A 22,722-nucleotide genomic window follows, 5' to 3' on the forward strand; every position below is an offset into this window, starting at 1 on the left:
GGCCTCGGGGCGCACACACATATTCAGAACGGAGAAAAAATAAACATATTTACCGAGTATGGAACCGAAAGCCGGAACGTGCGCGAAATTTTTGTCGCGCCTCATTTCGTTTTTTTCCCCTTTTATTTGCGATGTGAATATCATTGTATATACAAATGAATTTGTCGAGTAGTTTGCAACAAAAATTGAGACTGTAAGTTTTAAATGTTGCAAAGAATCTAATTCTCTAAATAAATACATACATATAAAAGAAATAGAAAATATGTAATAAGCAAATAAATAAAAATTTATTTTTATTTCTCAATAACAAATCGAAAGGATTAGTTTGATTTATGCATTCTAGGGACACTAATTTCTATTTTGCAAATTTACTTCACGGATTAAAATAAAATTCTTCTGCTGTTTTTTAATCTTTACGGCTTTGTAAAAAATAAACATTACGCATGATTGCGCGTTTTTATCATCGCGTTATCGGTATTTATCAACGCTACCTGCACACGGCAGATAAACATTGCGCCGCCGTGCCGAGGATAGACCGCTCCTGGTCCTCTCGGCACGGCGCAACGACAAGAGATAGTAATTAAATGGCATTAATTGGGTCATTGCGCGGTGACAAAGCGACTGCGCGGTAAATAGCTTCCGCAATTAATGCCGCACATTCGTCGTCGCTGCTGCACTCGCGCGTTGCATTCTCGCGCGCCACCAGTACAAGAATAATTACGCCTGTGCAACTTACATACGTAACTCCGTGATAAATTCACCACCATTCGCGCTCATGTTACACGGCATGTCGCGTGTGTTACATCTCGTTCCCCCATACGTTGATTGTGACGGCGCTTGCTGAGAATAGTCAAAGAACATCGAGGTAACCGAATGCATTACTGGAGCTGAGTTTTATTTAATTATGATAAACGCATGAGTGCAAATTAACAGATTAATATAATGAGATATGTAAAAGTTTTTCTTTGATACCTGTTGCAGTATCTTGCATTCGATTGCAGATACGCGACAGAATATCTCGTTGTATACAAAACCTTGTGACAGCGTGCTTCGTCATAATAGGTAGGGCCAAGTTATTTTTACAGTGATAATAAAATTTAATAAACATTGAGTCACTTTAAAAATTGATCAATTTGAAAATTGATCAAAGGCATAATATGACTTTAATGTCTCGTTTGAAAGCTGAAATTACTGTAAGAGCCGATGAGGTGTGGCTCGAAGTCCGGAAAATATTAGAATCATTATTGATAGTGATCACACTCAATTATCATAATTGATATCATATCATTGCGGTAACTGTAAAAAAATTCATCACTTAGACGAATTAGTTTGACTTGGAGAAATTCCTGTACTTAATCAAAAACGCAATTGTTCAATTCAAAGGTTAACAAAATTAAACAATCTTCAAAAATCATAACATATAATTATAAATATAATAAAAACATAACGAGAAATAATTTAATCTAAGTTATAAAAAAGTATTTAGGTTGCTTCTTAACTTAATGCTAATTTCAAATGTTGATTACAATTTCAAGTAAAATTTTAATTTCATTTTTCATTCAATAGATTAAATAGATTAAAAATAGATTAATTTAATAATTAGACACATACTTAAAAAAAACCATAAAATTAAAATTACGTTTACTAAAAATTGAAAAACAAGACATATTAATTGAAAAAAAACGGAAATTGTAAATTTAAATTCAAAAGATATGCATATTACCTTGATTACTTTAATATACTTCAATTATATTTCTCTTATGATGAATGTTTTTCTGATTAGAATTAATGCGTTTCCGTGATTAGAACAATCAGTTTCATTCAATTTATTTCACGTATAAAGGAATGAGTTATTCAAACAGGCAAAGAGCAATGTAAAAAAATTGCGATAATATCGAAAATGCATTTTCAATGAAAAATAGAAAATTTCTCATTTTACTAACGAGCATTTTTTGGAAATAATTGAATAGCAATTTATATTGTACATACATAAAACTGTGTGAAATTAGGCGAACAATTGTTGTAATTAAACAGATTCGTCATTAGATAGCGCAAATGAAGGACGATTGTACGTTCTTCTGGGAAACGGAAAAAACGCGCAGGATTATGCAATTCATGTTCGGGAATCTGCAGGAACGAGGAAAACATTCAATGGCAAGGCACGCCGTAACGCTTTAATGACATTGATGTACCATGCATCGCGACCGAGGAATCACAGCAATGATCATCGTAACATTGATCATTGTTGAGATCACATTGATTGCTCTTCGTTTAATTCTTTCATCTTTCGCAACTTCTAATAAATTGCGCACTACTGTACAAGCGCAATAAAAAATTACGCATCTCTAAAAAGATTAAAGTCTAAAATTACTTTTGGATGTCCCGCATATAAGGTGTATATATAATATCATCTTCCGTTTTCCATATTTTTAAAAATATTTATTTTTTAAATATTTTCCTTTTTCGTTAATTTCTAAAATGCTTGAAAAATGAAACTAAGCGGGATACATTAATACTGATTTCATATGGTAATGTTACGCGGGGGCAGACTGTTTCTTTCACTTAAACTACATAGTTGAGTTTCGATCAGTGGAAAATCTCCCCTGGAATTATTATTTATTTGCATACTGTATGGAAAATTTTTAATTTAATCGGCTTAAATCGCTGTGCAAATATGTCGTGCAACACACCGCTTATAAATTATATCGCGCACGATCATCTGTCTGACCGTTCTGATTAATCACTTTCGCGATTTACTAGTATTGCGAAAGTATGACATCGTACGATCTAGAGGAATATCATTCCTCTCTCTCTCTTGGTCGTAATCATTTTATTTAAAAAGACCATTAATTTATATTTAACGACCGATAAAAATCACGATCTAGTAATGATAATAATTTTATTCTTGCATGATCTTATATATTCTTGATTTTTCTTGTTTTTTCATCCTAATTTTATATAACATTTGTTCTTATACGTTCTTAATTTAAATGACTCTTGGAACTTAACGATGTATAAAACCGGAAAAAAATAATAAATCTCTGGAGAGAAACAAACATTAATAAAGTTGATGTTAAATTCTAATAATAAGTGTTATAAATTAAATTATTAGCTTAGGCAAAAACTACTAAATATTACATAGCAAACTCGTATGTATAATTAATATGTAATTAAAATATAAGTTTATAACAACTTAATACAAGTTGATATACGAGTTCGAACTAATAATGTTTATTTATTGGTAATAGTTATCCCATTATATATTTAATATTAATAATTAAAAAATTATTTTTTTTTACGCCTATAAACAACACTTTTGTTGAAGAAAAATTGATTTTGTGTTATTCAAGAATCCTCGAAATAAATCCCGTATGTTACGATACAATGAGTATAACAAAACGATGCGTAGTAAAGGATAATAATTGAATGCTGGCATAGCGGAAATTGTTGAATCTCGACAAGCGATCGTTTGTAATGCGAAACAAAAAGTACCGTGAGAAATCTTGTCTATCGGACTAGCGGTTGCCATCATTTTTTACGTTCAGTCGCGCGTCAGTGAAATCCTTGTAAAGTTTGTAAAGTCACCTTTTATTATCGTAATTATAAAAAATATGTTATAAAATTCATTCACCTTTCTATTTATTTAATTTAATTTAATTCCGACGCACGCATTACACAGGATGAGTTTTTGCACTTCAGAACAGCAGATAAATAACAAAAGCCAATCATTTTTCATACGCAAATAAATTTCAGGGAGAATTTTAAATTCTAATTTACGGCGAGAATTAACGCGCCATATACCTTGTTTATTCGTCTCACTATAAAATTTGATTGCATTCCCGGAAGACTCGTAAAGTAAATTTTTGCACGATAAAATTATCGATTTCAAAACTACCTTAAATTGATAAAAGTTTTTGCGTATTTAATATCATTCCTATTTCTTTCACGGAAATTCTTAGTCTTTAAAAAAAGATCCTTTGTCAGCGTGTCCAAGAACATACTTGATGAAATAATTAATGACCTCTCTCGGCGAGAAAAATAATGACGGAATGAGGGATTAGAGTAATGTGGGATTAAAGAACACCTTCTTCTTGCATGAAACGATGAATCGACAGCACGTAAACACGTATCGTCAGATTATCATGATGATTATCGAAATCGTTAGGGTGTAATTTCTCGAACATAACATTAATAGTTGATGCTAATCGCGCGTGCAGAAGTCGCCGCCGTGAGCTAGTCGTGAACACTGTAATTGCCGACGCATAGAAAATGAGGCACGCCAACCACGTGGCGGAATGCAAAATTTTCCGCTTCGCCCGACTCGTCGTTTCCGGCCAAGCACGATCGAGATCGCTTTATCGAATAAAATTAATTTTTCTGTTTCCGGAAACTTTCAGAAAAACGAGGATGAATTAGGGGAACTTATAAGCTAGCGGAATTTTAAACAAATTAAGCAATTTGATATAATCTTAAAAATATTGTAAATTATTAACACTTGCATAAAATACTATGTAAAATTTTTAAGTTAATTCTTGAATTAATTTATCTCTTTTTAGAAAATTCGAGAAAAACAAAAACAGAATAAAAAACTGTAAAATGAATAAGAATTGTAAGAAAACAAGCATCGTGTTTTGCGCGATAAGTATTGGTCATTTGTATTGACAATTATCGATATAATTACAATACAAAATGGAATGTAAATGTTTCGTAACTCATTAGTTTTGCCTGAAGCTTTTTCGCGAAAACGCCGATAGTAACTTCGCAGAAAAAAATTTTAAACAAATAGAAAACAAACTAAAGAAATTCAACTTCGCAAAAATATATTTACAAGAAAATGATAATAAAATATAAATTTCTAATATCCTATTAATATAATTTAATACACGGAGAAAATTTTATAGTAAAAATTACTAATGTACTATGTACGTAGTCACGAATGATAAAAAAATTTCTAAAAATAATACCATAAGTAATGTAAATACTATGACAATTTGATAAAAAACATAATAAAAATTTTCAAAATTACTTGCTTATTCCGTGCTTACTATTTGCCATATTAATTTTTACCGTTCGATAACTGTTCCTAACTTAGTTCGGACTAAATCTACCGTCAATATCCACGATTATAAATTTATTAAACAGTTGTTTTATTTATTAGAGAAATTTTATTTGAATAAAATAATAACATTAAATTTATAGTAAATAAATATATATTATATTTTGGGTCGTATTTTTTTCGTGAGTTGCACGTCAGTCGCGATCTGTCGAGAGCAATTTAAAGCGCTGCAAAATTAAACCTGTATAGCACAGATACAGCTATACCTGCCCGTCGATAAAATAGGAATTTATTATAATCAGTAAATAAGCAAATAGTAAAAATTATTGTATTGAAAATGTTAAAAATTAATTTAATAATATTTTATTATTGTTGTAGAATGCTCTATAAAGGTACTCAATTATAGTGTCTAAAAGTCTACAATATTTTACAAATTATAAAGTTGCAGTTTTTTTACCGTGACAAAAACTCTAATAATAAAAATATTTATATTAAAATAAAAAATACTTGGATACTGTATTTTGTCCAATAAATATATCGATTATAAAAATTTCAATATCGTAATTTGATTTAAGATTTCGAAATAAAATAATTAAGGATTATGATCACGAAATAAATTGCGTTGATGGTGCGTGACGCCGTTTTTATATGCTTAATTCTGAATTTTCTGGAAAGAGGCGGAAACTTTATTAAACAGAAAATCGCCTCGTAATCTCTTTTCTAAGATACGACACCATTTAATTAGATAATTGCATAATGAGCATATGCACCGATGCATTCATGTAGATACATTGTCAGTAAACGTCGTACATACAAAATTCCGGAAACGCATTCCTTTGTGTTTTCATATATTTACGCACATAAGTAAATGTTTTCAAAGAACTTCCGTGAGATTGATAAATGATACGATTGCCTGCACAGAGAAACTGCATGAAGCGTATCATATCGGATCGAGGTTTAGCTATTAAATCAGTAACTCATCCGTGAATTCGTATTGATTTAAAAGCATAGAATTATAGATGTAGTGTCTTATTTAATGCAAGACACATTGCACAAAAATTAGAGACAAGTGACGGAATAAATTAAATTAAAAAATTAAATTTAAATCTTTAAGAAATATCAATATATTAATCATATTTTTAAGCATTAAAAAGATTTCTCTTTTTATTTTTGTTCAAAATTAAATATAATTAAATAGAATTAAATAAAGATTTAAAAAATATTGTAATCAACTCACGTTGATGCCGAATCTGGCTAGATCTCTGTTCGTTCTCTTTTGATATCGATGATACATGACGCGGCACTCGATCATTTTCCACGTACCCCTCGGGAAACACTGTGGAAATCTTCATCCCACCAAGTTTCTGGAATTGCAATGAATTTAATTGCGATTACTAATCCTTAGTCCTTGAATCAATAAATCTTTCTCTCACTACTCATACTTTTCAAATATTTTCAACTTTACTCATTTGCGAGGTTGTAGAGACTTTTTAATAATTATTATATTATAATAAAAATTAAAAAACGCTCAAAGGGATATGTAAATATCGACCGTTATGCATGTTTTATTAATTGTCATACGTCATTACCATTTTTTCATTCGTGCGATCTGTGAACTTCAGACTGCCCTTATTTCTCATCTCGAGATGCAAAATATTGCCGAATTGTGAACAGTGCGTTACTGACGCAAACAGAAACAAAAAAGCGATATAAATTAATGATGCACTTTGATTTACTGCGTGTGACTGAAATTTAAGCAAGAAACGATTACGACTATTTCGTTGATCTCTCGCGACGTAACTGCATTCCTTATTGAGGTCCCGATCGTATTGGAATTAGTTGCTAATTCGTCCTCTAAATTCAACTCCATTAGCGTGTCTTTGTCAATTTTGTCATCGATCATGCATACAAATTCAATAAAGAAAAAAAAGTGGAGGAATTCTTTTATAATAAAGTAATTTTTACAAATTGTTTTTCACATTCTTTATTATACTTTAACACTGACATATATTTTATTATTTTAAGAAAACGTTTACCGACCAAATAAAATATGACAGTTTATTCACTCTTCTTTCTCTTTGTAGTTAATAAATTATAAATATAAATAGTAAAATCAAGTTTGTGAAAATAATTAATATAAAAATTATTCAAAGATGGATTTGCAAAGTAAAACATGATTTGTAGTAAGAAACAAACAAGAGAGTGACAAAAAATTTTTATCCTCGAAATATTGTCCTCATTCTACTTTATTGTCACGAAAATTACCATTATCCACACTCGAGTGACTTTAGAGTTCATTAGTTGCTTGGTGAAAACTTAGTTAACGTATGTCTTCTAGTTCAAGCAGTATCGTTTCTGTCACAGAAAAATAAAAGACTAAACTTTGCATAAATGTGTAAATCTTGGAAATTGCCCGAATTATACCTAAAATTTGCATAAGTGGCGATGCCGAAAACACGTTTCTCCTTGTTTATCATATTTGGATGCAGATCAAATAAAATTATATACATATATATATCGTAAGACATAAATCCTGACTCAGAATTCAGGTACGGCGATAAGATGCTTCATACTGCTTTTTTTCATTGCATCATAATTATCTCGGCCACGTCATGGCCTGCAAAAGTCGGCATTCGAACAAAAGAACATAACTTATCTTTCGTTTGCGAAAGCTATGAAAATTGTGTTCAAGTACATAATAATGCAAACTGATAATAGTGACAGTCCATTTCGAGATACGACAAATTATATTTAGCACACATTTAAACACAATTTTTTAATCAATATATACAACTATAATTAAACAATATTTTATTTTTGTACGTTCTTGAACAATTTCTAAACTTTTATAATTATTTAGTAATTATAAAATGTTAAAGTCATTTGTAAAATATTAGTATTTTACAATACATGTAAAATAGTACAATTAAATTTAAAAAATCAAATATTTAATATTATTTAATAAAGAATATTTAATTAAAATAAATTATCGTATTCTCATTCGTAGACTGTCAACTACTCAATCCCTTTTCAATCAGAAAAAGAAGGAAACTTACTCGGTTCAAGCCGAATCTCCTGGCAGTTGAGTTGTAGATCAAAAATTCACGCCATAGACTTAGATAAGAGGGCCTATTGCCACCAGGACGCGACATCCCCAGACAACCAGACTTTGCGGTCCAGAAGCCACCACCTGCTGCCTCCGTCAGCCATTCACCTCGCCACAAAATTGGTTGAACCAGCAAACTATCCTCGTCTCAGATTAACTCCACGAAGGCGACGACCAGTGAACGGTCACTGAAAGGATTCGCCAGGGGTGATCATCGGCCACCCCGAACCCCTCAATCTGACGTAATGTCCAGGTAGCCAGGGTGGTGGTGGTTGGTGGTGATAACAGTTAGTGCACGTGACGACCTTGGTAGCGACTTCGCTGAGTTGCGTGACGCTATGGTGATCATTCTGCTCGCAACATTCTGGTTACATCGGTCTGCTCGTGCCGACCTCAATACCGTTACCATTGTTCCGCTTAATCGCTAATGAAAATCGGAAATTAAAGCAATTATGGGTTTTTGGAGGCAAGGAACACCTGTATCGCTCATTTAATTAAGGATTTCTTAATACAGCGACATTTTTGAAAGTATTCGTCCTCATGAACCTATTATAAATGTACTTTCAATCTTCATGCTTCTAGCATGCAACAGTCTACAATTGTACATTTTTTCTGTGGTAAAATGTTTTCGAGGAAAAGACATTGAATGACGAGACAATACGAAAGTACTCTCGCGCCTAAATCATTAAATAATATGCTGTTTTAACATCAATACCAAGAAGAAAAATATGACCTGACAGTAAATGTAAGATATTATTTTTTATGCCCTGATCTACTGAAACATCACTTTTATTTCCATAAGCTTCAATATCTATCACAGGATTCTTTACCTAACAAATGGCTACATAAAATAAGAATTAATTACATTAAGATAATAAATACCTTAATATTATTATTAATGCTCCTAAAGCTACAAACTTCCTGAAGCTTTAAGAGCTAACAATAATGACATCTTTTCTATTGTTTTATTATCGTACATTTCTAATAAATAATATTCTAGTATAACGAAAAAAGAGATCTTTATCATTTTTTTAAAGTTTTTTCACTATAATTGAAAAATTAACTAATCTTTGTAAATTAACAGGGCAAATCTACTAACATTATTTTTATTGCAATTGTTAATTCTATTCGTAACGCTAAACATGATAATAGTGAAGTAAAATTTTTTTTAGATATTGACATGTTCCATTAAAAAATAGTATCTAAAATTTTGTAATATAAATATAAACGCTTTCTTATATTATATTTGTATCGATTATGCGTTTAATATTTATTTCTAATTTTCATATTTAATATTTAACATTTCTAATCCTAATATTTCTTCCTATTATGCACAGAATCTTACATTTCTCTTCTACCATCGTGCGACTTTTGGCCTTTCACACAAAGGAACATAAACAGAACACTATCAAGGTCGCAGATAAGATTCCGTTAGAAATGGCGAACTTCAACTGCGGACTTCCGCTCATTGCCTGCAACGGGCAATTACTTTCACGGTTTATTTAGATTACGCCTATTTAGATTACGTGATATCATTTGCAACCGAGCCGAGAGTTTTACACGATTTTTACGATATTAACGGTATCAAAACGAGCTCGCTTTTCCCAAGTGACGTCAAAGATTATTTCAATTCTTTAATCGATTGCAGACTTCTTTCAAATTGATTCAATAATTTAATTTAATTCACATAACACAGAACATCTTTCTCCAACGCTATCCACACATTCTATTTTAATCATAATATTTTATTGAGTTGAGAGTATTAATCAACGCAGATTTTCGATATTGACAGAACATCTATATCAAAATATGTTAGCTGTACCGTTTTTAGAATTTGCAATCAAGGCCGACAGAAGGATTCGCTGTCAAAAGCTATTTGTTATTTCAAGTCCCTCTCGATTCTCGCGCAGTCCTTTCTGGCGTTCTATTTCGCAACCGTTAACCGGCATTATGGCAATATGATGAGCTTGCGTGCAGATAAGACCGCGACAATTAGCATACGTGAGGTCAACCAATGGACGCGAGGAACACGGCCTCCGTCATACCTGCAGTTTCTTGCACCCGTAACGATCGCAAGAGAGCTTGCGAATCGTATAATTGCATATGCCAATCCATTAAAAAATGCCACGTGTTATCTTTTTCATAATAAAAAATTTAATTATTTGCTGACAGATTTGCGTCGGATACCACTGGGTGCTTTTTCAGATGTAAGAATCAAGACCATCTATCACATTCAAGTTATAACGAAGTTCATTTGAGAGGCAAATATATCTCTTCGTCACTCTAATCGAAAGAATTTATTTCTGGGATTATTATCTATGACTTCTCATGTTGCGGCAATCAGGAGAGAATAATGCGGGCAGATCTATCGATCTTATGTGCGCCTATTTCTTTGAGATACAATGAAGATTGACACGCGTGTTCGAATGTCTGGTTTCCTTCGAGCTGCTGTCTCCTTAAAATCTGACATGAAACAGTGCCTGTTTTAAGCCATATAAACTCTTGCATCTGCACCCGATATCTGTCTAAATCAGAAATGCAATTCAATCATTTTTTTTTTTTTAATAAAGAAACAAACGAAAAGACGTGGAAAATCAAGCAAAATTATATAGCATTAATTAAATAAAATATGGAAATACAGAAAATATATTAAATATAATATAGAAAATTGTATATAATAATAATACAAATGTTATAAGCGTTCTTCAGCGAATAATATAAATGACAAACGGACGCAGTGCCTTCCGGATTTCGATTCGCCTGCAAAAAGATATCGATCGCGGTCTTATTATTGCGATCAAGGCGACTTTTTTGATCTAGAGCGATGTCACGAGGTTGGCTAGAGACAAAAAAAAAGAATTGCTCGTTCACGCAAGACCCATTAATAGTAAGAAAATTGGTGTAAAATAATAATTAACAACTGATAATAATTTATAATAATACACTCAGTTAGCTACGTTTTTTGAATGCCACTTTCTTCAATCTTGTTAATATAATATATGTAACTTGATATTATTTCTTATTTTAAAAATTATTTGATATATAATGTTTCATATAATATTTAAATATGACGATATTAACAGATAACTGACAATATTAATTGTTTACCTAATTGTAATATTATTAATATTAAAATTAAAGTTCCTTTGTTTCCTTCAGATATTATTATTATAGAGAATAAAGTGTAATGCGCTGGTAAATTCACTGGTACATAGAAACGTTGACACGCACCTCACGTGCAACTCTTGCTCGGCGGAAGGACAAAACGATGAGGTAGTTGACAGCGCGCGACGGTCATGTGAAAAGAGCGGTAATGACTCTGCGATGACGATGACGATCCTGTTGTACCGCTTCGCGCTCGAGAATGTGCTCGAGAAACGTGAGATGATTCATCCGCTTTTGACGGACGACAAATCAGGAGATCGTGTACGTGCCACTGAACTCACGTTATTATTTCGCATCTTATCTATTTATAGTTTATATTTATTAATAGTATATATATATAGTATATATTAGTTTATATTTATTACTAGTCTTTAGTTTATATAATTAATTGTGTAATTCAAATAATTTAAGCAATTAATTCGCAATTAACAAATATAATTTTTTTGTGAAGTTAATTAGTGCGGAAAAATTTAACTTTTTAAATCTTGTCGGATTTTTATTGGCTATCTTTCTCTTTTCCTCTTTTTCTGTCATACTCTTTGAATTGTAACAAAAAAAGGTGAAACGACGTTTGGGTCGGCTTTTGTCGCTACGGAAATGGAAAGCGATCCATAATACAGTCTCTTCCCATTCTCTTGATTTTTTTGCAATTACTACGTATATTTTTGTAGTCTTTGTATTGTTATTTCTAACAAAAGTGTTTTTTCTTAACGCTCTCTCTTGTCAGTCTCCTCCGTCGCGACAATGCGTGCATTTTAATACACAATAAATATGCGCACTTGTGGTTGAGCTGCATAAACCTTGATTCAGCGCCCAGATGACTATGCGGCCAAGATCTCAGCTGGCCAGTAATGACAACAAATTCTAACTATACGACTCTCTTACGCGACATACGTGCTGTCATGTCTGCATTATGCTGCCCCGAGCGCACTGCCACTCCGTGTTGCACAATTTCTCTCTCTCTCTCTCTCTGTCTGGTAGCGTGGTGTAATTATAGTTCTGCTTCGAATGAAAACAATATGCAACTTGAAGGAACGCTTTGTTCGAAGCCGACGCTTAATTCCCCCCTTGGTTAATTGGCTTATTCGCAGTAGTTCTGCGCATCGCTACAATACCGCTAAAACAATTGCGAATAAAAGGGTCGCGTGTTAATTCCGGCATCATTGTCGCGGTTACGTCGTATCAATCATCGTGCGAACAGATTCTACGAAGAGAATTTTTCAATATGTTAATTACAAATTACACGCGTGTTTAATTTTTACACGCATTGTTATAACCAGCTACATTCGAAAGACGTTCAAAGATATCCAGAAAAGTGGATACAGCCAATTCCATACTCTCTAAATTACAATCAGTGAAAATGCAGTGAAACCATTGAAAATACACTAATCTTTAGTGCTATACTTATAATTTGTCAATCAGTGAAATAAATATACTAATCTATCAATACACTATTTCTAAAATAAAAATCACTAAAAGACAATGACCTCACTAATTAACACAGCTATAAGTATACCACTGCAAATCAGTGATAATACACTGATTGTAACTTAGAAAGTAAAAAATCTTATGGATATTTTTAAATTATATCCGCTCTTCGATTATGCGTGAGCGCATAAGATTCATCGGCGGATATAAGGATGATTGCGGGATGAATCGCGTTTCAGATTATACAGATTAATCGAGAAAACGGCTATTTACAATTAGCATTTTCTTGCATTGCGCAGCAGTTCGCCCCCGCGTTTTCTGAATGCCGATTATACGTCAATTGTCTTAATAATACTTGGCTTACTCACGCGATTAGTTTAACAAGACAAAAGGGGAACACGCTGTGCAAAACTAATATTTCATGAATATTGACGTTAAGCGTCAAAAATCTTTATATTTAGAATCTCTCTTTCAATCATTTCTACTATTCGTATTTTATGCAAAAACTGTTCATCGGAAATTTTGAAAGTAAACTTAGAGAGAAGAGATAGACAGAAAAACTGAAATGAACAACAAAAATAAAACTAAATGTATTATAAAAAATAAAAATATTTATATAGGTAAAAATGAGTAAGAAATACAATTAAAATTAAAAAAAAAATTAAGTAGATAATTAAAGAAAAATAATTAAATTAAAGCAAATGAAAAATAATGTAATTTAGAGAAAAACGTAAAAAAAACTTACGCTGTTACTTTTCCAAGCAAATCACTTAGCAGTTAAGAAATTTTAGTTCAAATTAAAAACAACTACATGGAAAAATAATGATTAGAAAATTTAATGGAAAAAAATTAAATCGTAGGTTAAGGCTACAATGAAATCATCTACTTCAGAGTAGTCGTCGTCGCGGTTAGATGATTCCCCCTTCGTTATGCATCGCGTGCACCGCAAGGAAGTACCGTTGAAACCGTACTTTCCTTTTCCTACCGAGAAAACGCCATTTCCGATTACACGTCTCGAGAAAGGTACGATCGAAGAAGTGCTAAAAGGAAAAAAGCTATTTGCTATTTTACATTTTCATTGGAAATCATTTAAAATATCTTAATATCTTTACATGTACATTTTTTTATTTTTATGTAAAAATTAATTTATGTATTAAGTTGCATCAAAGTATTATCTATGCGACATTTTAGATTATTTTTCATCGATTCATATGCTAGAGTATTTTAGGCGATGCGGTCGCCTCAAAACAAGTTTAGCTCCTTCCTCTTTTAACTTCCTGAAATAATCACATTTTACAATGGACCGATGTAAAAAAGATTGTGACGCAAAAGTCAAGAGGTGAATCGGAAATAAGGAACAAAGTACTTCATAATTACATGGTCTCTCAAAAATCATAATCTTGATCAAAAAATTTCACATTGATTTCAAAAAGTACATTTCAAAATTAAAACGTACTTTTCGGTGACAGATAAATTTTTTAAAATAATTTTTTTTAATTTAGATCCTTAATTTCGAATTGATATTTGGTTTTTCTCAAGTTGGAGTTGCAATTTTTTCAACATTGCAAATTTAAACATAATTTCTATTTCACTTTTGTTATCGTCTTACTGCAAAAGATAAAAAAACGTTATTTTTATCATAGAGTACAAAAATAATTTTTTGCACTCGCGCATAAATTATTCTTCCAAATAATTTTCCATTTATTCGAGAATTTTGTTTGAACATATAATTTTAAATCTCTCTCAACAATTTTTTTAATACCTAAAATCTAAGCTTTTTTTCAACTGCAAATTTCATGCGCTGATTAGATCAGTCTTCGAAAGACCTCGAAGGAATTTCTCGTTTTACGCGAAATTTATCTTGCATCCGAGATCATTAACCGGCACTTTTATCGGCGACACGTTTCCGGAAGTAAATCCTCTCGCGCAGTAAACTTCTTATTTATCAAAACGTGTATGTACATACGCATTTCACGCGTGGACTCGTCCACGTTGTTTGTACTCGTGCACTCGCCACTTTTAACCGTGATATCCCTACTACCTTGCTGTCCGCCATCCAGCCGGTAGAATTACCAGAACGGATACCTATCTACGTGAGGCCCGACCGGCCCGAGAGGCCAGAACTTGCGACAGTTGTCGCTCGGTCGCTCTCAGAGAGCCATCTCAGTTCCGCCGTAAGCCGGTTCCGTTCGAAGGGTTTCTAATAAAAGAATCTTTGGAGGTATCTCAAAGGAACTCTCGAAGAAAGTAACATTTAACGCACTCCCAAGTACTTTCAAGGGTCTCTCGGGGAACTCACGAGGAGCTGTCGACGAGACTAGGAAGAATTTATTAATCAGTTTGACGTTAGTTGCAAGATTTCGGGGTGAGTCGAATTTAATTTTAATTTTATTTATGCATATTTTTATTATTTCTTACTATATTTGTTATGATAATTTTTTAAATGTATAATATGCGATAATTTATTGTATTTTTTGTTTAATTTGTTTGCAAGTTTTTAGTCGCGAGTTTTTTTGAGCATAATAAAGAAACATGAAAAAAAAAATAGATACATAACTTTTAAAATTGAAAAACTCAATACAGGCTAAAGTTAATCGGTATCTCAAACCTGCATGTATACCTATATGATATGAAATCTATATATGAGACGGTAAAATCTGTCGATAAAGCTCTGGTACGAGTAATAACAAACATGTAAAACGAGTTCTGAATCGGAGGAGCATGCCTGGATCGCAATTTTAACCGCGTTGAAAGACCGAGGCACAAATCGCGCTGTTAGACACAGAATGAGATCGTTTACGATTCGAATCAAACTAGCATTTAACGCGACGTACGTATGCCAATCATGGTCTCTTCTAGTAAATACGTGACGTTCATACGTGAACGACTTAGCTATTTTCGCTATTTTATCGCTGTTTTTACAAAAGTCACGCACAATGTTTTCCAATTACTCGTAGTATCTCCACCATCGGTGAAACATGCGTCGCAATACGCGATGCCGTTTAAGATTAAGTTTTTAAAGAAAAAATCGTATAATTGGTATTAATAAAAAAAATTGACAATTGTTGTATGAATTATGTAACATTCTTTGTTAAAGCTTATTTCATTAAGTCAATAATTAAATAAATTATCCCCTTTTTTTAATTATTGGTCATGCAGTTATTGTTGTGTAACTTAAATATTTTGGAAGTAATAATAGATAATTGAATTTAAGTAGATATTAAATAAAAATTAAAACGATGTAAACTCGATTAAAAACTGCGAATAAAAATTGTAAACAGAGATAAGAAATAAAAATTTATAAAATAAAATTATATAAATTTATAAATATAATAATGCATGTATATATATGTATGTATGTATGTATGTGTGTGTGTGTGTGTGTGTGTGTTTAAAATAAGAAAGAGATAAAATAAATATTAAATTTAAATCTAAGCAATTTCTGAAAAATCTTAGATCTCAAGATAAAATTCCAATAATTTAATTCAAGCCAAATTAAGCTTTCGACGAAAAGGCTATTGATTTCTAAAGTGAAACGAGCGGATCGCCGGCCGGACATGGTCAATCGCCGATCGATCCTTTAAAGGGGTCGAGAAGAAGTCGTACAGTGTCCACCGAGAAACGGAAAACTAAAGTGAGTAGAGGGGAAAAATCCTGAGAGTTATCCCCATATAGGGATAACGATCTCTCTAACGGTCGCCGATAAATCACTGGAGATCTAACGGGTGATTTATGCTTCCGAATCGATCGGTCTTCGCTTTCGCGGAACGATCAGCGGCAATCGCAAAAGAACAAATCCGAAGTGGATTCTCAGATGAACGGAGGGGAGTTTTATTACCGCCAGGTGGAAGGCGATATCGATAATCACACAGTGGAGGAACGACCCTCCTTTTTTTGTCCGCCGTCGAATGTAGCGAAGCGTGTGAAAAGGAAGTCAGAAGGGACGGTATGGGAAAATGGCAAAAACTCATGATAGAAAAACCAGAATGGGAACGCGTTGTACTGGAAACCTTCGAAGTTTCATTTATATTACTTCTATTTATAGTACGTTCATGTTGCATAGTTTGAACAATCGTTTGTTCGTTGACAGAGAATTGAATAATTGATGCTGAGATTGCTCAGTATAAAAAAAAATCTAAATATTCAAATGAAATTATTTAATTGAATCATAAAAACACATATAATCTTTAAATAATCGTAATATAACTATGCAGATATAAGTCAAATTAAAAAATTACATCTAAAGATATTTAAAACAAATTAATAAACAATAAAATTACATTTTTGAATATAATTTATAAATGTGAAAGTATATAAGGTTGAATAGCAACAAACAATAAATATACACAAATAATAAACTTATATTATGCAAAATAAATAAAAAAAGCATGTAGTATATATATATCCGCATTTCCACTTTTTTGTAGAAGTTTCCGGAAAATTTTTAATAATCGTTATCAAAGAGATTTACGGTTTTGTAACGTGCAGAAAATTGTCAGCGCAAATAATAAATAATTATTCAATTTATTAGTGCACAATTTTCCAACAACGTGGACTCGTATTTGATCAATGCTCACGGAAAAAATACATTTGCAAAAGCATGAGCTCTGTGATCGTACGGTAATCAAATAAATGGAAGGAAAAGTAAATAAACGATGGGAAATAAAGATTTAACTCAAATTTCGCAGAATTCTAGACACACTGTCGCACGCCTCTATATTAACGTGCGAATGATAATCGCGCTTTTACAAGCCAGTGAAATTGCCGGCCAGGCGGAATTCATTAATTCAGCTGATGATGCCACGCGGATAAAATGCAAGAATAGTGACAGAAAGTCCCATAAAACTTTAAAGAGAAAATTATATATATATATATATATATATATATATCTCAATTATTGATGCACGTATCTTTTAAAATATTTTACTTAAATTTATTTTAAAATTAAATATTTCTTTAATCATTATTATGCTCTCTACACTATTTATTTTTTTAGTAGATATAAACTGTCATCAAAAAGGTTCACACGCGCGTTTCTTGTTTCTTCTAAAATTGGTTAACATTTATCTCACCTATTTTGATAAAACATTGTGTGAAGAGGCAAAAAGGCAATAGGTAAAAGCAAGAAACAGGAAGTAAAGAGCCATATTGTAGATTAACTTTTAGCAAATCGGCCGCGTAAGCGACAAATAGTTTTATGACAGTCAAGCGGACGCGAAGGAGGAACAATCTCGGGCTGTGACATCATCTGTAGGATCGAATCATCTCGGCTCACGACTTTAGTAATGACGCCTGTGTAATTGCGTAATCTGCACGTCAGATTTTGGAAGGGAAGCCGATTTTGTCCCTGACGACAGTGCCGCTTGCATTTATGGGAAAAACAAGTCGCGTAGTAAAAAAATATATAGACGAGTAAGACATTAAAAATAAATCTGCACAAATTTAATTTTTTTCAATTTTTCTTGATAAGATAAAATACTAAAAAAATAAAAATAAAAATAGTCATATCTCTCTAACATTGCAATTATATTAAAAAAAATTAATTAAGAATATGATTTAAAAATATTAATAAAATTTATATATGTAACAAAATATCTATTCTTTTAGAATTAGTTTTATTGAAAGATGTAATAATTATCATTCTTATTAATTTGCTATTTTATTTGTGTATTAATAGATCAAATAATTTTTATTCATCAATGCAAGCAAATATTGCAATAATTTTCAAATTATGTTTCGCATCCAATTTTCCTTTCTTTATCCAAAGAAACTATTTATACTCTTGTAACATAATAATACAACACAAATAATAATATAATTATAGAAATTATAAAATCGTATACAAACGATTAATATGTAAGCTTCTCATTTCGATTTGAAAAGGAAAACATGGCTGTTTTTAATTAAAACGCGTAGGTGATGATTAATGAGCTTTGGCGCGATTAGGTAATTTGAATCGATCGTTCGAGGTGAGGATGTGACGATCTGCATACGTAACGCAGGCAAACGAAGCTTTCGGATCCGTCGCGCTCATAAAACGCCACGTCCTCGATCTAGATCCACTAGTCGTCGACGAAGCCGCTAAACACCGCTAAAGAAGAGTGAACTAATCCTTGCTATTAGTCTTATTGCTTTAAGACTTCATTAACATTTGTTATTTCGAGATAAATATTTTTATTTTTTACCCGAACATGACACATGCCTTTTTTAACCCCTCTCATTTCCCAAATTTTATTTTTTATTTATTTTCTACGTACGTATCTTTCAGATGGTGAATCTGAAGAACGCTCTGGGCGCTGACGAGCTCACCGATAAGAAAGTCGGTCTCCCTCGTGCCCTTCTGGCGGAATTTCTCGGCACCCTGTTACTCAACTTCTTCGGCTGCGGTGCCGTGGCGACCGAAAATGTCGTCGCTATTAGCTTAGCCTTCGGCCTTGTGGTGGCGGGTGCAATTCAAGGAATAGGTCACGTTTCCGGAGGTCATGTCAATCCAGCGGTCACGTGTGGTCTCGTCGTCATCGGCAAGGTATGATACGTTATGTATTGATATGCAATGAAAATTTTTGTATCTCTAGGATGCCTCTCTTTGCTCCTCTAAGACGTTCTTCTAGGCGCATTTGTTCCGTCCACTAGAATCTCTATAACTATAAATCGGTTTCAATTTTACATGTACATGCGTATCACGTGTAAACCGAGAATCGTCTGTTATTCCACAAATGAAATCTATCCTAGAAGAGCCTTCGAAGAATTTAATATCCCACAATGAAAGTTGATCATCTATAAGGAATGAAGCTATCCAGATCTCAAAACAGATCCTACAATAATTCTTAGAAATCGAGTACTACTAGAATTAATTATATAACTTATTCGAATAATTTGATATTCGTTCGTTCGTTTTTTTTCTCCTCTTGCCCAGGTATTTCTCACTAATTAACTGCGTTAACAAGATCCTGATTCTTGATCACAGGTACCAATTATCAGGGGTATTCTGTACATCGTGGCGCAATGCGCGGGTGCTATCGCGGGTTCGGCGATCCTGCGGGCTCTCTCGGCCGACATAATGGAGCCTTTCCTAGGCGTGGTGAGACTCTCCCACGGGATTAGTCCGGTGCAAGGATTTGGCGTGGAGTTCTTCCTCGCGTTGATCTTAGTGCTGGTAGTTTGCGGGGCGTGCGATGCCGCTAAACCGGACAGCAAGGGCATCGCGCCTCTCATAATCGGTCTGACGGTCACCGTCAGTCATATCGTTGGCGTACGTACTTCGATTTTTATCACAAAAACAATTTTTACTTATTTTAATTATATTAAATTACAGTTTCAATGATCTAAATAAGATTTATATTAAAATTATATTTTAGTTTAAATTTGGTTCAAAATTTTTGTTTCCAAGTTGATAAATTAATAATTTATTCTTGTAAAATAATTAAAGTCATAAAAATTATATAGAATCTTGAAAGTTAAATCTATTTTCTACTTTCATAATTATTTTATGTTTTCATAACAAATTTTTAATAATCAGATACCGCGAACCGGAGCGGGAATGAATCCGGCACGTTCGTTGGGTAGCGCCGTAGTGATGGGTATCTTCGACAACCACTGGGTGTACTGGATAGGTCCGATTATGGGCGGTATCGCTGGTGCACTCATCTACGTACATGCAATTGGACCCGCTAAGCAACCGGAAGTGCCTGCCAGAACTTACGCTTCTGTCGCAACCGAGGAAAAGGAGGTATATTATTTGACAAAGATGTAAGATTACTTTCAGACACAAATGAAAAATATCCTGTTGTTGAGATAAATTCTCAATTTTCTATAAACTTTTTAATAAATGTTTTAATTCTCAAGAAATTCCTTAATTTCTGTGATATATATTTCACAATTTTCTTTAACTTTTTAAGTAATGAAGATACGATATATTTTAACTACATTCTTTGATATTTTTTATTTCTTTAATTTTTTATAAGCTCTTGACTCGTCATTGATCAGTTAAGTATTTTAAATTTCTCAATAAATAAGATTAAATATCAAGTTTTCGATTTTTGTTTCAATTATTAGTGTCTGAAAGTGGCTTGAAAATATAATTTCTAGATACAATGTAAGTCTGGCATCTTCCTATGCATTAACAAATTTAATCCGCATGAAAGTCGCTGCACGCGCATTAACTTTCTACTTATAAGTATTATTGATAGAATTTCGGTATCTTATTATCGACAATGGGATTTCATTTTGCAGTACAAATATTTACCAGATTCTTACGAGAAAAAGTACTTAAAAAATTAATCTATGCATGTTCATCAATATGTACATGACGGTAAAATGCAATAGAAATATATTCTTATCTTCTGACAAGTAAGATTTCCTTCAAAAAATGTTTATTTTTAATTTTTTCATATCTTTACACCATATTAAAAAAACTCGAAAAGAAAAAAACTAAACGTCTAAAAATATTTCAAGAAACGATGGAATACAGACTTGTTTCTTATGGACTTCTCTGCACTTTTCCCTTAATTCTTTACTACAAAGTCTCGCAATTGCCTCACACAATAAATCTGAGTGCACTATTTCTTCCGGATTAAGATTTTTCTACTCTTAAGTTCAGAACCGTCTCTATCCCACAGAGGTTCGAGTACATTGACAGCGGACGTGGCGGACTTTAAAATAAGAAGATGCCCAGACATACAAGAGCGATCTAATAATTCGCCTGTAGAATAGAACTTCTACGTAATAGTAATAATAATAATAATAACAAAAAGGGGACCGCCAACATGAAAGAATCGTTGTTTTGCAGCTCCAGAATCTTACCAGCAGGAAAAACGCCAGTCCCGCTTGATGCACTAACAACTCTGTCTTTCTCTGCCAACTCGCCAATCTTACATCAATAATGTGATAACAGCTATTGGCTTTTACATAAAAACTGCGCGTATATTTCAAAACTAAAGTTTATAAAATTGCATTGCTTTCTGACGGGATGATCTTAAAAAAGGCGATCGTGACAATGTCGCTTTTTACTGATCGCCGAGAACGTAGGACGATCTCAATTAAATGTAATGTAATTTTAAAAATACTTCTTATACGAAATAATTTAAGAAATAATTACAAAACGTATCATCAGAAAAAGAATTAAAACTAAATGAATTAAATTAATAGATCAATCTCTCAAGGAAATTCCAAATTTTTAATAAAAATATTAAGATGTTAAGAGTTTATGCCAATTTATAACAATATTTTTTATTAAACAAATTAAACTTTTAAAAATTTGATTATATGATGCATTTTTAAATAGATCGTCCTATAATCGTGACAGATAAGAATGTAAAGAAAGCCAAAGACATCTTTCGAAATATTTCACTTGCCGATATCTCATGCCACATTGGGTGACACATAGTTGTTTATAGCAAAGATGCATTTTGATAATGCCTTTAATAATCAATCGACCTAACAAAAATAACTTTGCTAATTTTTTTCATACTTCAATCGATAACACTTGAATAATCACGCAATTTCCGATCAATAAGATTAATGCAAGTACGTTTTCATAAATATTACACATAAATTAATACACAGATAATTTTCTATCGATATTTCGTACGCTGTCATGGTAGATTCTCTCTAAAATTTCAACCTACTCATATGCACGAAAACTGATTTTTTTTTTAATGTGTAAGATATTTTGTTAAAAGCTACTAATCTCTTAAAAACGTGTTACAAAACACAAAATTGTTTTCAAGTGTAATCATTACTATTAATTCATATATCTATTTTATATACTGACAACAAAAACATGCATTTCCTTCACAAGTAAAACTACTCGTAAAGCAATCCCTAGATACTCAATATTATTGCTCGTCTGGAGACGACCTATATTGAGTTTGGTTTGTATTATCTAGAAATACTGTACAATATTATTGAGCATCTAGAGGCTGCTTAAAATTAATATTTATATGTTAATAATAATCATCGGAATACA

The 22,722-nt window shown here is 32.4% G+C and overlaps 2 protein-coding genes across 5 annotated transcripts in view; one reads left to right on the plus strand and one right to left on the minus strand.

Annotated features, from left to right (window-relative positions):
- LOC105836461 (aquaporin AQPAn.G) overlaps window positions 1–8,607 on the minus strand; it is a 28,794-nt gene extending 20,187 nt beyond the window's left edge. The window contains exons 1-2 of one of the 2 annotated variants that reach the window (XM_012680506.3): window positions 8,113–8,607; window positions 6,294–6,420 (exon numbers count right to left, since the gene is read on the minus strand). In XM_012680506.3, coding sequence (XP_012535960.1) covers window positions 6,294–6,420; window positions 8,113–8,208 — 223 coding nt within the window. In that variant the 5' untranslated portion in view covers window positions 8,209–8,607. Of the gene's footprint in view, window positions 1–6,293; window positions 6,421–6,645; window positions 6,825–8,112 lie in introns of those variants that run through there. The other variant, XM_012680507.3, reaches the window with a different exon arrangement.
- On the plus strand, window positions 691–21,875 carry LOC105836462 (aquaporin AQPAn.G). Of its 3 annotated transcripts, none has more exons than XM_012680510.3 (5): window positions 691–865; window positions 19,024–19,281; window positions 19,723–20,007; window positions 20,275–20,484; window positions 21,544–21,875. In XM_012680510.3, the coding sequence occupies exons 2-5, from the start codon at window positions 19,024–19,026 to the stop codon at window positions 21,583–21,585; spliced, it is 795 nt and encodes a 264-aa protein (XP_012535964.1). In that variant the 5' UTR covers window positions 691–865; the 3' UTR covers window positions 21,586–21,875. The 3 variants fall into 3 exon arrangements, with proteins under 3 accessions (XP_012535964.1, XP_012535965.1, XP_012535963.1); XM_012680511.3 differs by lacking the exon at window positions 691–865 and adding an exon at window positions 14,862–15,120 and having other exon boundaries at window positions 21,374–21,875; XM_012680509.3 differs by lacking the exon at window positions 691–865 and adding an exon at window positions 14,862–15,120.
- The last annotated feature ends 847 nt before the right edge of the window (window positions 21,876–22,722 follow it).

Source organism: Monomorium pharaonis, chromosome 11, assembly GCF_013373865.1.
Source record: "Monomorium pharaonis isolate MP-MQ-018 chromosome 11, ASM1337386v2, whole genome shotgun sequence".
Classification (NCBI taxonomy): domain Eukaryota; kingdom Metazoa; phylum Arthropoda; class Insecta; order Hymenoptera; family Formicidae; genus Monomorium; species Monomorium pharaonis.